The following is a 15,595-nucleotide window of genomic DNA, read 5'->3' as shown; positions in this document are numbered from 1 at the left end:
GAGAGAAGATGTGATAAAAGAGGATAAGCCTGTGGGATTAATGGAAGTAGTAAAAGGAAACTCCAAGAAAGGCTGAAGTGCTGCAGGTAACTGCACAGCCTCGGCAGGGGCTGGGTAATGAGTTAGTGCCCAATCTCTGTAAAGATTTCACCTCTGTGGGTAAAGTTTACTCAGGAAGAACAAGGGGAGAAGGGAAAGAAGTCACAATTTTTGTAAGGTCTAGGAGCTGGTCAGTCTCTAATAGTAAGAGAGGAGAGTATTTGCACTCTTTCTGACATGTTACCTGAGAGGGTGATAATCTGTGAAGTAGGTGGACAGAAATTTAGTGTTGCCTTGTGTAAGATCAGGTTGCAGAGCCAAATCAAAGTTGGAGAAGTAACAGTGAGAGTGATTGACAGAGTGTCAGTTCCAGGAATACAGTTTGTTCTTGGGAACGACCTAGCAGGATCCAAGATGGGAGTAATGCCTCTTGTGGTGAAAAAGCCAAAGGAAAACCAGGGAACTGAGGAGTTGAAAGAAAAATACTATACAATCTGGAAAAATTCCAGTGTAACAGGATCCCACTGTCATAAATTATAGCAAGAAGGAAAAGCTAAAGAGAAAGATGAAGGAGTTGAGGTTCAGTTAGCGGACACCCTGTTTAATGTAATAGTATAGGCAAAACCTGAACAGGTGGAAGGTCAGGTAGAGGTCTGTATTCCTGAAAGGCGAATGGACTTACAATAAAAAGATGAGACAATAAAAAAACTATATCATGATGCATACTTGGATTAAAAAAAAACTCACAAGGGTTATTAACTTAAAGGTAGAATCCTAAGGCGAAAATGAAGACCATGGCAGGTCAGTGCAGCTGAGAAATGGGCGGACATGCACCAGCCTGTGTTGCCGGTTGTCTACAGACTGAAAGTGTTGTGGGTAGCACATGAATTACCAGGAGGAGGTTACCTAGGTGTAAGGAAGACTCCGGCTAAGGTACAAATGCACTTCTATTGGCCTGGACTGCACAAGGACATGGTTCAATTTTGCCGTATATGCCATACATGCCAAATAGTAGGTAAGGCACAATCAGTGATAAAACCAGCACCTTTGTTGCTAATTCCCACATTTGAAGAAACTTTCACATGGGTTAAGATTGATTGTGTAGGTCCCCTCCCTAAAACTAGAAGTGGGAACCAGTATTTGCTAACCATACTGGATATGTCTAGCACATGTCCAGAGGTAATTCCATAATGGAGTGTTAGGCAAGAAGGGTGGAGGAGGAGCTGGTAGCTTTCTTTACCTGGTATGGGCTGCTCAGGGAGATTCAGTCAGACCAAGGATCTAATTTTACTGCTAAACTACTTCAGGAAGTCATGGATAGCTTAGGCAATAGCACTTCAATCAAGTGCGTACCATCCCGAATCCCAGAGAGTCTTGAAAAGGTGGCATCAGACTCTGAAGACCATGTTAAGAGCTTACCATCAGGATTACCCGAATGATTGGGATAAAGGTATCCCATTTATATTGTTTGCCATTAGAGATGCCCCAAACAAACCTACTCAGTTTGCTCCCTTTGAATTCATAATCAGACATGAAAGTGAGAGAGCCCATGAAACTAATTAAGGAAAAATTGATAGGACCGAAGTCAGAGATCTCACACTTGGATTATGTATGAAGTGATGGAGAGATTAAACCTGGCGAATTAGCTAAACAGCACTTAGAAGGCAGAGGATAGAGTGAAGCAGGAGGCAGATGGAAAACTCAAACTCAGACGTTTTCTTGTGGGGATGACATATTAGAATTGTTACCAATGGTAGGAGGTTCCTTCAAAGCCGGGTTTAGTGGTCGCTATCAAATTGAGAAAAAAATGAGTCATTGGTTTGGCTACATCTGAAATATTGAGTACAGTTCTGGTCGCCACATTACCAAAAGGATGTGGATGCTTTGGAGAGGGTGCAGAGGAGGTTCATCGTGATGTTGCCTGGTATGGAGGGCACTAGCTATGAGGAGAGGTTGAGTGGATTAGGATTATTTTTACTGGAAAGAAGGTGGTGGCGGGGGGACCTGATTGAGGCCTACAAAATCATGAGAGATGTAGACAGGGTGGATAGCAGGAAACTTCTTCCCAGAGTGGAAGACTCAATTACTAGGGGTCATGAGTTCAAAGTGAGAGTGGAAAAGTTTAGGGGTGATATACGTGGGAAGTTCTTTACGCAGAGGGTGGTGGGTGCCTGAAGTGTGTTGCCAGCTGAGGTGGTAGGAGTAGGAATGATAGCGTAATTTAAGATGTATCTAGACAGAGACATGAATGGGCAAGGAGCAAAGGGACACAGATGCTGAGAAAATAGACGGCAGATTTAGATGGAGGATATGGATCGGCGCAGGCTTGGAGGGCCGAAGGGCCTGTTCCTGCGCTGTAACATTCTTTGTTCTTAACACCCCTACAGGCTTAATCCTCTCAAAGCCGCACGGGTCTGGAAGGAACGGAATAGGATGCTCAATGGAGACCTCATCAAATCGAGTCGGAGTGAGTGGAGTTTGCCGATCATTCCAGTTCCCAAACCTGATTGAACTCAACGATTTTGTGTGGTCTATCAGAAGTCAACACTGTAACTAAATCAGACTCCTACGCGATACCAAGGTTGGAGGACTGTAGAGAGAAAGTTGGACAAATCACTTACAAAATTAAGTTGGACTTAGTGTGTGGTTGCTGGCAAGTATCTTTATCAGAGAAAGCAAAATAGGTTTTTGCGTTTGTTTGCATTTGATATAACCTCAAATGGGCTATATCAATTCAAAGTGATGCCCTTTGGAATGAAGAACACACCAGCCACATTTCAAAGACTCATGAACCAGGTTGTGGCCGGATTAAGTAAGTGTGCCATTTATCTTGATGATGCAATGATCTTTAGCTACTCATGGAGAGATAACATGGTACAACTGGCAGGGTTCTTTGAACGATTATGACAAGCAAAACTGGTAATAAACTTAAAGAAAACAGAATTCGTGAAGGCAGAGGTGACGTTCCTGGAACATAACAAACATGGAAGGATGACTTCAAGGAACGTGAAGATGAAGGCCACTGAAGAATTTCCATGACCATCCTCGAAGAAAGAGGTGCTTCAATTTTTGCAACTGAGTGGATTGTATTGGAAGTTTGTATCAAACGTCAGTAGCGTGGTAGCACCGTTGACTGATTTACTAAAGAAGAACACAAAATTTTGGGGGACAGAACAATGCCAGGAGGCATTTGAGAATTTAACAGTCTCCACACCAGTTTTAGCTACACCAAATCTTTTGAAATCCTTTAACATTGCAATCGATACTAGCACTCTTGGAGTTGGAGCTGTATTGATGCAGGTAGATCAATACAGCATCTCTTGAACAGCCAACTGGCTACTTTTCAAAGAAACGCAATATCCACCAGAGAAAATATTCCACCATTGAAAGAGTTATTGAGTTTGGTACTGGCCTTACAACATTTAAATGTTTATGTGACGAACATTGTTTCAGAGACAGTTACGCACACAGACTACAACCCCCTCACATTTTTGGAAAGATTTAAAGACAAAAATACGAGACTATTTAATTGAAGTCTTACGTCACATACTTTTACTTTACAAATTGTACATGTTGCAGGTCATAAAAATGTTATTGCAGATGTGTTATTGTGGATTTCAAAGGAAAGGTGTAGACAAGATTGGAATATACCAATTCCAAAGTTATATCGGTGTGCAGAATTAACATGAGAGGTATAATTTAGATTAATGCCATATGTATTTAATAATGGCTTTAAGATTTAGAAAAAAAATGAAGCTATAATTTTATTATGATGGTTCATTTTTTCTTAGGGGGTAGGTGTTACGAAGTTGAAAGAGTGTACCTTGTGCCTTGTGGACAGGACTTGGTGAGTCAGGAGGTGAATTACTCACTGCAGTATTCATAGCCTCTGACCTGCTCTTGTAGCCACTGCGTTTATGTGGTAAGTCCAGTTGAGTGTCTGGTCAATTTTAAGCCCAAGGACATTAATTGTGGGGTTCAGTGATGATAACACTATTCAATGTCAAGGGTGATGGTTAGATTGTCTACTGTTGGGATTTGTGTGGTGCAAATTCTTTGAAGAAATAACATGCACTGTGGATAAAAGGGAGCCTGGAGTCTGATTTACAGGATGTGATGCGTGGAGTCCCAGAGGAAGACAGCCTCAACTTTGTACAATTTATAGCAATGTCTTGTGTGAGCAGAGTGAAGACATGGTAGCAAAATTTTCAGATGACACTAAAATACAAAAGTATGTTGTGAATATGACGTAAGAAAATTGCATAAAGATAAATACTCGTTGAGAGAGCAGGTAAAAGAAATGTTATGTAATGTTAGAAAATGTGAACTTATTCACTTTGTCTTGAAGAAGAATTAAACTGAGAACAAATTCAAAATTTTGAGGTGTAGAGGGATTTAAATGTTCTATTGCACGAATCATAAAATGCTAGTTAAGGAGGTCATCTTTTCTCATGAAAGAAACATCAAAGTGAGGATGCTACACTTCAGTTATAAAAGGCATCAGTGAGGGCATTTCAAATAATGTTTTAGTGGTCTTATTTAAAGGAGGAAGTAAAAGCATTGAATGTGGTTCACAGGTTTAATAGATTGATACCTGGAATGAGCAGGTTGTCTTTTGAGGCAAGGATATACAGACTGAGCTTGCTTCACTGGAGTTTAAAAGGAGAAGGGCAACCGGATTGAAGTATGTAAAATCCAGACCGGCTTGACAAGATGTTTGTGGAAAAGATGTTTTGTTTCGTGAATGACTCAGAACTGGGATCACTGTTTAAACATGAGAGGTCACTATTTTAAGACAGAGATGAAGAGGAATTTTTTTTTCAACTCTCAGGGGGTTGTCTTTGTGACTTTGAAACATTCTGCTTCACAAGGTAGCAATGGCATTAGATTAGATTCCCTAGAGTGTGGAAACAGGCCCTTCGACCCAACCAGTCCACATCAAACCTCCGAAGAGTAATCCACCCAGTCCCATTTCCCTCTGACTAATGCACCTAACACTATGGACAATTTAGCATGGCCAATTCACCTGACTGGCTCATCTTTGGACCTTGGGAGGAAACCAGAGTACCCGGAGGAAACCCACGCAGACACGGGGACAATGTGCAAACTCCACACAGTCAGCCAAGGCTGGAATTGAACCTGGGATCCTGGTGCTGTGAGGCTGCAGTGCTAACCACTGAGCCACCGTGCCGCCCCAAACCGTCATTGCATAATTTTTAAAGGAGAGGTATATGGATTTTTGCTAGGAAACAGAATCAATAATTATTGGGGGTAGATGGTAATATGGAATTTAAAACATAAATAGATTTGCTATGATTTTACTGAAGGTGAAACATACTTGAGGGGTTGAAGGATTACCTCTATTGCTTGGTCATATGCTTAAACAAACACACAAGCAAATAGCCAAGCCAGCTGGCTAGGATAGCACAGGGCTCCTGCTCATTATGAAGTTGTGAATTACTGACCTGAAAAATGGGGACAAAATAATAAAACACAAATCTTTCGATTGTCTTAACAATCCTACAAAACTGAAATGTAATAGTTATATTGACTATATATAAATTATAACTGGTCAATACTTACCTTCCCTAGCTCAAGGACACGAACTTCAACCATGTCTAAAAGCCACCATAACACAGTTGAGGAATAACACCTGGCACTGCTGTCACTTACAGAGCCTCAATACATTATCCACAAAAACATCAAAAGTCTTTTTATACAGTGTACTTCTTTGAAACACCATTTCTATGGGATTGACAGGTCAGTTCAGTTCTCCCATTTTGGATCTATGTATAAGGAACAATTTTACTGCTAAAACTAAAAGTCTAAAGATGTGCAGGTCAGGTGAATTGGCCACATGCTAAACTGCCCATAGTGTTAGATGTGTTCGTCAGAGGGAAATGAGTCTGGGTGGGTTACTCTGCAGAGGGTCGGTGTGGACTTGTTGGGCTGAAGGGCCTGTTTCACACTGCAAGCCATCTAATCTAATCTAAACTGAAAGATAGTTAAATTAATGTAATTTTTCCTGAGGGTTTCTAAGGACAAGGACACTTTTATTGGTCAACATAATGTGATATTGATATATCTGAGGTATTACAGTGCATTTCCAAATACTGTTGCTGTCAAATGATCAAAACACACACAATCTCAAAATGTTAGAGCCTAGTCTAATACTTGATTTTCATAATCTGTGTTCAAACTGCTCACCTGATAGGCCTTGTCACAAATGTCACAGTTATATGGCTTTCCACCAATATGCGTGACCATATGCCTTTCAAGAAGTGATGGAGCACTGAAATTCTTGCCACAAACGTCACAGGGATTGTACTCAGGTGGATGCACATCCTGGATATGCTTCTTATGCTCCTCTAGGGTTGGAAAACTCATCCGGCATTTCTGACAATCATATGGGTCTTCAACATCTGCACAGATTAGAAGAAGGGTCACTGGACTCAAAATATTAACTCTGCATTCTCTCTACAGATACTGCCAGATCTGAATTTGTCCCCATTTTGCTTGTTTTAGAAAACATCTCATTTATATTAACTATTTCTGCCATCACTATTAATCTGGAGCCAAAATAGATGGTCCCAATTTAGGAAAGTTTGCTCAACTTGCAGGAGGTCCTATTGAACAATTGATCAGTTTTGGAATGATCAAGGGGCTCCAAAATGATTATCCCATCCACCTTAAGTGATAAAGTATTTATTATGAATCACATTAAAATATTGTTACTTTATACAGCATACTTTGATTTTTGCTAACAATAAATAATGGGCCCTCATTTGCATAACTGGTTTCATGAAGATCAAAAACCTCTTAATCTCAAATAGTTAATTTCTAACTCTAAAATACATCTGCATCAACAACAGCAGCATATTAGGCCAACAAGCCAGTTGCTCAGGTGCCCATCACAATTTATATCTGTGAAGGATAAGTGAAGAAGCTTTTAATTGGAATATAAAGAATCTGAAGAAAGTGAGAAAATATGTTTTGATGCATACTGAGCTAACCATAGAGCCAAAGCTTTTAATTTTGAAGTCTTGGGCGCTCCCTTTGAAGGCGGGAGGTGGGGGGAAAGGTTGTATAGGACCAGGTTAAGGATATTGGAGTCTCCCCTTTTCTCTGCCTGGAAGTCAGTCAGACTGTTAGGCATGCATTTCAGTCAGGCAGGTAGCAGACTGCCACACCCCAGATAGGCAGACAACAACTGCAAGTGTGGTGAGGTGAGGAAAGATCTGCCTTAGAGTTAGGGCAGAGTGAAGGGAAAAGCAACCTAAGTGCACGTTGAAGCCTCACTTGACATGCAAACAGGGCTGGAAACATTTACTGTGCCTTCCTGAGCTGCCAGGTTTTCCAGTCTCACTGATGTTTTTAAATTGTTAACAGAACCCAGTCTGCCTCTGTTAAACCCAGAAGTAGCTACATTAGAATAGGATTGGAGACTCCTGTTTCATAATTTTAATATTCCATTTAAGCTCAATCCATATAGTGTTGGGGGGAGTCAAACTTTAGCAGTTATTAAATAAACACTTAAAATATTCTTCCTGTTTTCTTACAGCTTGAAGGCCTCTACGCCACTGCTGTTAACTAAGGAAAAGAATTTTAAATAGTTGGTAAAAACTTTTTAGTTCAGAAAAGCAACAACTGGAATTTTTGCATTTGTGACAGGATGTTCATTGTCAACTTTGACAGTCCCTTTGGGTCAACACTGTTGGAGCACACTTGAAACAAAAACCAATTATCCACAGACTGGATGGTCTGATATGGTCAGGAATTTACATGAGACTTCTCAGATTAAAGAGTTGTGGAGCATCAACACTCATCTTTCAAGTAGGGGTTCTCAGGTTTTATGTTTCTGAAGCCTCCTCCCCCAGGTTATTTAAAAAAACGGAACCTTCTAAAATCCAAACAAATTCCCTGCATAAAAATAATTATATAATATATTTCTTATTTTTGCCTTCATTGTTAAATATGTGGTCAAAATACTTTAAATAGCTTCACTTTCAGAATGTAATCACAATACTTAGATGGGTAAACTACTCAGACAAATGCAAGTTTTTCTTCTGAGTATGAAGAGTTCACTTTCGATAATGAATTTCTTTTCTGGTTAATTTTGGCAGATTTACTGAAGCCTCATCACAGATCTCCTGTTGAAGCAATGCTCTAAACCTTTTAAAACTTTTTAGACCTTGCTGCAGCTGTCTCAGATGTTCGTGACTGTGCCTAAACTATCTTTATCATCCTTAATGAGTACAGAATTTGAAACCAGAAAACATCTGACCAAATTGTACATCTTTAAAATGGGTATACTCTGCTCAGTGCTTAAAAATGTGTTGCTGGAAAAGCGCAGCAGGTCAGGCAGCATCAAAGGAACAGGAGAATCGACGTTTCAGGCATAAGCCCTTCTTCAGGAATCCTGAAGAAGGGCTTATGCCTGAAACGTCGATTCTCCTGTTCCTTTGATGCTGCCTGACCTGCTGCGCTTTTCCAGCAACACATTTTTAAGCTCTGATCTCCAGCATCGGCAGTCCTCACTTTCTCCATACTCTGCTCAGTGACAATCCAGGGACAAGGCCAGATTCCACATGTATGCTGACATTTCGTTCTCTTCAATTCATCCCTTTTGATCTCCACTTATTCAGATTCATCATGCTGTCTGTTCAATGTTCAGTATTGAATGAACAGATTTCCTCTAATAAGATGCAAGGAAGGCTGAAACCTCCAACACCTCAGGCTGAACCAGACTCTCCCCAACTTTTTGACATGAACTGAGCTTTCAATCTCATATCCTTCCCATCACAATTGCCTACTTATAACTCCAAATCATTACCAATCACCACTCCCGCTTCAGCCCATCTGTTCCAATGCTCTCCAGCCCATTCAGTGGGACCTGCTTGTTCCAACAGGATTCTTGCTCGCCTAGCTTTCCATTTTGAGATCAAAGTCAGCATCCCAACTCACAGCGCAGGAGTTCACCTAGTGTCCATATGGTCACTGACTTAGGAACTTCGATTGAGCAACAGCACAAGTTTAAAATCATTTTTGTTTTCAGGTCTTTCAATGGCCTCGCTCCTCTCATCTCCTGAAATCTCGTCTAGCCCTGCAACTCTTGAGGTTTCAATAATCTTCAAATTCCAGTTTCTTGCGCACACCCAATTTTAACCACTCCACTATAGGGGGTCACACCTTCAGATGCTTAGGTCCTAAGTCCTGGTACTTGCTCTCAATCTCTTCACCTCTCGGCCCTTTGTAGATGCTCCTTCAACATACTTCTTCTACAGAGTTTTATGGTGGCGTGTCAAATTTAATACTCCTGGAAATCCCCTTGAGAGACAGTTTGTGGGATTTCCTTTATTTTAGTTATTTTGGCAAAGCCAGCATTTATTGCCAGTCCCGAAATGACCCTTGAACTGAGTTCCTTGTTGGGCCATTTCAGAGGGCAGTTAAGAGTGAACCACTGTGCTGTGGATTTGGAAATGAGCAAGAACATCAGAAACTCTTAAGGACTATTGATAATGTCATGATCACTTTTAGAGAGACAAACTTTACATTCCAAATACACAAATCATTTAAATTTAAATTCACAAGCTGTAGTGGTGAGATTGAAGCTATATCTGCAGATTATCAGCCTAGGCCTTTAGAGTACTAGTCCAGTGGTGTTACCATTGCACTACTATCTCCCTTCTCAAGGTGCTACATAAATGCAAGGTATTATCCTATCCATAACATGGTAAGATACAGGAGCAGAATTAGGCCATTTGGCACATGGAATGGCACAGCAGACTCAATCAAGGCTAATATGTTTCTCAACCCCATTATCCTTTTTTCCTGTAACCTTTGATTCTCTTACCAATCAAGAAACTAGCTACCTCTGTCTTAAGTACACTCAATGACTTCCACAGATTCACTACCTTCTGGGTGAAAAAAAATCCACCTCATCTCAGCTCTAAAACGTTGCCCCTTCACTGTGCAGCTGTGATCTCAGGGTCTCGTATCTCCTACAAATGGAAACATCTTTTCCATGGCCACTCTATCCAGGCCTCTCAGTATTCTGTAAACTTCAATCAGATTCCCCGCCTCATTCTTCTAAACGACCCAGAGCCCTCAAACACTCATGTGGTAAGTCCTTCAATCTCGAGATCATTTTTCTAACATTCCTCTGGACCTCGGCCAACTCCAGCACATCCTTCCTTCGATGAGAGGTCCAAAACTGCTCACAATATTCCAAATGTATTCTGACCAGAGCATTTAACAGCCTTAGCAGTACATCTCTGCTCTTGTATTCTAACCTTCTTGAAATGAATGCTAGCATTGCATTTGCCTTCCTAACTGTCAAAAGAACTGATGTTAAGAGAATGCTGAAGTAGAACTCCCAAGTCCCTTTTGCGCTTCAGATTTTTAAAACCCTTCCACATTTAGAAAATAGTTTATGCCTCTATTCTTCCTATCATAGTGCATAACCACAAACTTTTCCAAATTGTATTCTAACTGCTGCTTATTTGCTAACTCCCTTAGTCTGTCCAAGTCTTCTGCAGCCTCCCCACTTCAACTTGACCTGCCCACCTTTGTGTCATCTGCAAATTCAGCAACATTCCCTTCGTCCAGATTATTAAAGTGAACAGTTGTGGTCCCAACACAGACCTGTGCAGTGCTTCTTAGTCACAAGCTGCCATCCTGAAAATGACTCCTTTATCCCCACTTTCTGCCTTCTGCCACTCAGCCAGTCTTCTATTCGTGCCTTTATTTAGCAGCATCCTGAATGGCACCTTGTCAAAGGCATTCCAGAGATCCAAATAGATCACATCCACTTGCTCACCTTTGTCTAACTTGCTCATTGCCTCCTCAAAGAACTCTAAAAGGTTTATCAGATATTATCTCCCTTGACAAAGCTGTGCTGATTCAACCCTATTTTACCATGGCTGTCAGCAAAACATTTACTTAACCAAACTCTCATGCAGCAGTGGAACAGACATTATCTCTCTGTAAGCAAACACCAGAGGACAAGAATGTTGTTAATAACCTGGCTGAGTCCACTGTAGCAAGAAAGAGTTAGGAAAAGTGATACCAGCAGAAATCACCAAACATATGATAGCTACAAATGAGCAAAAGGTGATGGCCATGAATTTTATGAAAGCAATGAAGGTCAGAATAAACAGAGTGCCCTGAATTTATCTGTGGACAAAGTTCAACATCACAAGCTTTACACCATTTCATTTGTGTCTTTATGAGTTATCAATTTGATTATATAACTTCAAATTGAGAATATCAATCAATTTTGCTACCTTGACTGATTGCACATGATGTGAAAGGCACAAAGGGTCCTCTAGTTTATTATGTCATTCCTTAACGTATTTTATGAAAAGCACAGCAGTGAGGCAAGGATAGCAACTTTCAAACATAATGCTAATGCAGAGTACCTCATTAATACTCACTGTGAAAAGATCGGAGATGCATGGAGAGGCCATTAGCCTGGCTGAATCCTTTGCCACACTCTCGGCAGACATATGGCTTGTCCCCGGTATGAGTACGCACATGGCGCGTTAACTCGATCGACTGGGCAAACACTGCATCACAGTACTGACATCCGTACATTTTCCCTATAGAATGGTAAAAGGTTCGGAGATTAAAGGGCCATGACAGACTCCAGAACACTATTCCTAGCAGATCGCAAAACTGTCCTAAACAAAGACAAAGAAAAACACATCAGAACCAAGATTATTATATTTTTTGAATTTTTAAAAACATTTTTAATTAACCTGTTCAGATAGGTAATGAAATACTATTGAAGCACATGGGACTTGAACCCAGGCCTTCTGGGTCAGAGGAGAAAGTGAGGACTGCAGATGCTGGAGATCAGAGCTGAAAATGTGTTGCTGGAAAAGCGCAGCAGGTCAGGCAGCATCCAAGGAGCAGGAGAATCGACGTTTCGGGCATGAGCCCTTCTCCTGCTCCTTGGATGCTGCCTGACCTGCTGCGCTTTTCCAGCAACACATTTTCAGCTTCTGGGTCAGAGGTAAGGACACTACCATTACACCACAACAGCCTTTATACTGAGGTCGGAGAAAAGATACTGAATATAAGAGGTCAGAATCATTTATGGAAATTCAGCTTAAATGTAAAAGATTGCAGCATCAACCTAAATTGTATCACATACAAACAAGGATGTTATATTTCTTAGAATTTTTAAAAATAGATACTTTTAAACCAACTTGTTCAGACATGTTATAACACATCTCAGATGAGGGAGATGAGGTGCTTTTCTGCAAAACTTCCACTTGTACTGTCCTACAAAAGAGTGACAAAACCCATCCCTGTCAGCCCAGGATAGAAAACCCGAAGGGATGAACGTTTGCTTATTTTCTGAAGATTCACATAGCAGATGGGTCTTGAACCCTGGCTTAAGTCCCTTCACAAAGACTTTAAATGTGTGTGCGTCTGTGTCTATCTTTATAAGGTTCGATATCTAATCTGATCAATGCTGGCGTCAGAAAAGGTGTAAGCCATTCAGCCCCTCAATCTCATTCTGCCACTTCATTAGATCATGGTTCTTCTGAATCTTAACTCCATTGACCGGTCTTTGTACTAATATCTATATTTTCAGGATCTTAAATGGAGGTCAAGATAGATATACAATTACAGCTCAGGCTGAAGATTGTACAAATACCTCTTTTACACTGATGTGCTGGTTTCCCCATCTTTAAGAATGAGGATACTTGTGGAGCCCCTCCTCCTTCAATTAGCTGTTTAACATTCCTTCCCCTTTAGAGCACAGTACGGAAGAACTGACGAGCTTTGATTTGATCCATTGATTCTAGGATTGATAAACTCCATCAATGACATGGTGCATTTGCAGTTTGACATGCAAAGAGTTCTGTTTTGTAAATTCACCAGGGTGTCACCTCATTTCTACCTACGTCTGGTGCAATACACCCTCTTGTTTTTTTGCAAGATCTGCGCACTGCATTGACTTCCAAAACCAGAAGTTAAACACCTCCCATCAGTGCCTTAACAAGGCCAATTAACAAGCAAATCCCAGAAATCAGTCTGGTAAACCTTTGCTGGACTCCCTCAACAGCAAGGATGTCCTTCCACAACGAGGAGACCAAAACTACACACAACACTCAAGGTGTGGCCTCACCAAGCCCTGTTTAACTGCAGCAAGAATTTAATACTCAAATTCTTTTGCTATGAAGGACAGCATGCTGTTAACTTTCCTCACAGTCTGCTGCACCTGCATGCGATCCTTTAGCGACTGTTCCACCATGACACCAAGGTCTTGTTGCATCTCACCTTTTCCTGAACTGCCATCATTCAGATAATAAGCTGCCTTCCTGTTTTTGTGTCCAAACTGGATAATCTTGCATTTATCTACATTATATTGCATTTGCCAAGTATTTGCCCACTCAGCCAGTCTGTTCAAGTCACCTTGCAGCCTCTTAGCAGCCTCCACACAGCACACACTACCACTCAGCTCAGTGTCCTGTGCAAATTTGGAGATATTGCATTCAAATCCTTTGTCCAAATTGTTAACATATATTGTGAACAGCTGCGGTCCCAGCACTGAACCCTATAGTACCCTACTCATCACTGCCTGCCATTCTGGGAAGGACTTGTTCATTCCAACTCTTTGCTTCCTGCCAACCAGTTCTCTATCCATGTCAATACACTATCTCCGATACCATACCTTTAATTTTCTTCACTAATCTCTTGTGGAACCTTGTCAAAAACTTGCTAAAAGTCCAGATACACAACATCTACTGATTCACCATGGTCTTCTCTAATGGTCATATCCTCAAAACATTTCCAGAAGGTTTGTCAAGTATGATTTCCCTTTAGTAAATCCATGCCAACTAGGACGGATTCTGTCACTGCTTTCCAAATGCTCAGTTATCACATCCTTCATGATTGACTCCAGCATTTTCTCCACCACCAATGTCAGGCTAACAAGCTTATAATTCCACATTTTCTCTCTTTCCTCCTTTACTACAGAGTAGTGTTACGTTAGCTACCCTCCAGTCCATTGGAACTCTTCCAGAGTCTACAGAATGCTGGAAAATGATCACCAATGCCTCCACTATTTCTACAGCCACTTCCTCAGGTACTCTGGGATGCAAAGCATCAGGCCCTGGGGACTTAGTGGGTTTTAATCCCAATTTCCCTAATACCATTTCCTGACTAATAAAGATTCCCTTCAGTTCCTCCTTCATGCTTGACCCTCTGTTCCCTAGCATTTCCTGAAGATTATTCATCTTCTCCTTAGTGATAGATTCAAAGTATTTGCTCAGCTGGTCTGCCATCTTTGTTGCCCATTATAAATCCACCTGATTTTAACTGCAAGGGAGCGACATTTGTCTTCACCAGTACTTTTTCTTCACATATCTATAGAAACTTTTGCAGTCAGTTTTTATGTTAATACAATTGATTCCAAATGAAAAAAAACACAGACAGAACTATCAAATGCACTTTGACACCATTAAAATTCAGCAAATAAAAAACAATGAAAAAACAACTTTACAGTGAAGTAATACCACAATTCAGACCTTCAGAGTGCTTTTTCTTCATGTGATAGGCCAATGCAGCAGCCTGCATAAAAGTCATATCACATTGTTTGCAGAAGAATGGCTTCTCTCCCGTGTGCAGCCTCATGTGATTCTTTAGAGTAGAATTTGCTGCGAACTTTGCTCCACACTCACTACAAGAGAAAGGCTTCTCATCGAAGTGATCAGAACGTTTATGATACTGCATTCCTGCAGAGAGATATTGGAAGAAATATAACAGAACAGAACTCTTAGCTGCCAGTTTTTCAAAGGGTATGATGGCTACAATCATTCAAGTGGTCATGAGTTAAAACTCTACCATAGCAAACTTTGAAATTGAATTTTCAAAACAGGGCAATTTTTGGGCTGACACCAATGAACAGCTGTGGAAGTTGGTGATCATTCATTGGCACCTGCTAACTGATTAGTCACAAGTTCCTCAGCCTGTGGCCTTTCTGGTCTGACCGGTCTGCAACTCCAGTTTTACTATGTGATTGTTTCTTAATATTCTTTGGGCACAAAGGGACAGGCAATAAATAGGATCTGCTGGTGTTACCTGAATCTCAAGGTGTGGTTTGGAGGGGAGAGTCATGGAACGTAAGCGAAGAAGGATGAGGGACAGCAACGGGGTAATGTGTAGGATGGGAACATGTGCAAAGTATAGTACGGAAGGATCGATGTGGGATGTAAGTGAATAACAATTCATAGTCTGAACTGCCCAGGAGTAGATTGATTATAAAATTATAATGATGAAGCAGGTTTCAAAGTCTCTCGTGCTTCTTTGAATTGCATCACAGAGATGCTTACCAATGCTGGACAGGGTTTTGGAGTTTACTTAGCCATTGGAATTCTTGATTGTGCACCAGGGTTAAACATATCACTTTCTTGAACGCCACTTTGAGGTTTTCAGGGACTCCTTTCAATCTCACCAAAGGATTTCATTAATTGACAGAGTAATTTAGCAACAATAATTTCAGCATTTGTGCTGATCTCTGGAGATTCTGATTCACACTGAG

General features: G+C 40.8%; 1 protein-coding gene across 1 annotated transcript in view; it reads right to left on the bottom strand.

Moving 5' to 3' along the window:
- The window catches only part of zbtb40 (zinc finger and BTB domain containing 40), a 105,467-nt gene that overhangs the window by 11,840 nt on the left and 78,032 nt on the right, over positions 1–15,595 (bottom strand). The window contains exons 12-15 of the mRNA XM_043675396.1: positions 14,583–14,789; positions 11,475–11,639; positions 6,247–6,461; positions 2,638–2,646 (exon numbers count right to left, since the gene is read on the bottom strand). Coding sequence (XP_043531331.1) covers positions 2,638–2,646; positions 6,247–6,461; positions 11,475–11,639; positions 14,583–14,789 — 596 coding nt within the window. The remainder of the gene's footprint in view (positions 1–2,637; positions 2,647–6,246; positions 6,462–11,474; positions 11,640–14,582; positions 14,790–15,595) is intronic.

Source organism: Chiloscyllium plagiosum, chromosome 34 (genome assembly GCF_004010195.1).
Source record: "Chiloscyllium plagiosum isolate BGI_BamShark_2017 chromosome 34, ASM401019v2, whole genome shotgun sequence".
Taxonomy (NCBI): Eukaryota; Metazoa; Chordata; class Chondrichthyes; order Orectolobiformes; family Hemiscylliidae; genus Chiloscyllium; species Chiloscyllium plagiosum.
The sequence above is the reverse complement of the archived record's forward strand: the minus strand, read 5'-3'. Positions and strand labels throughout refer to the sequence as shown.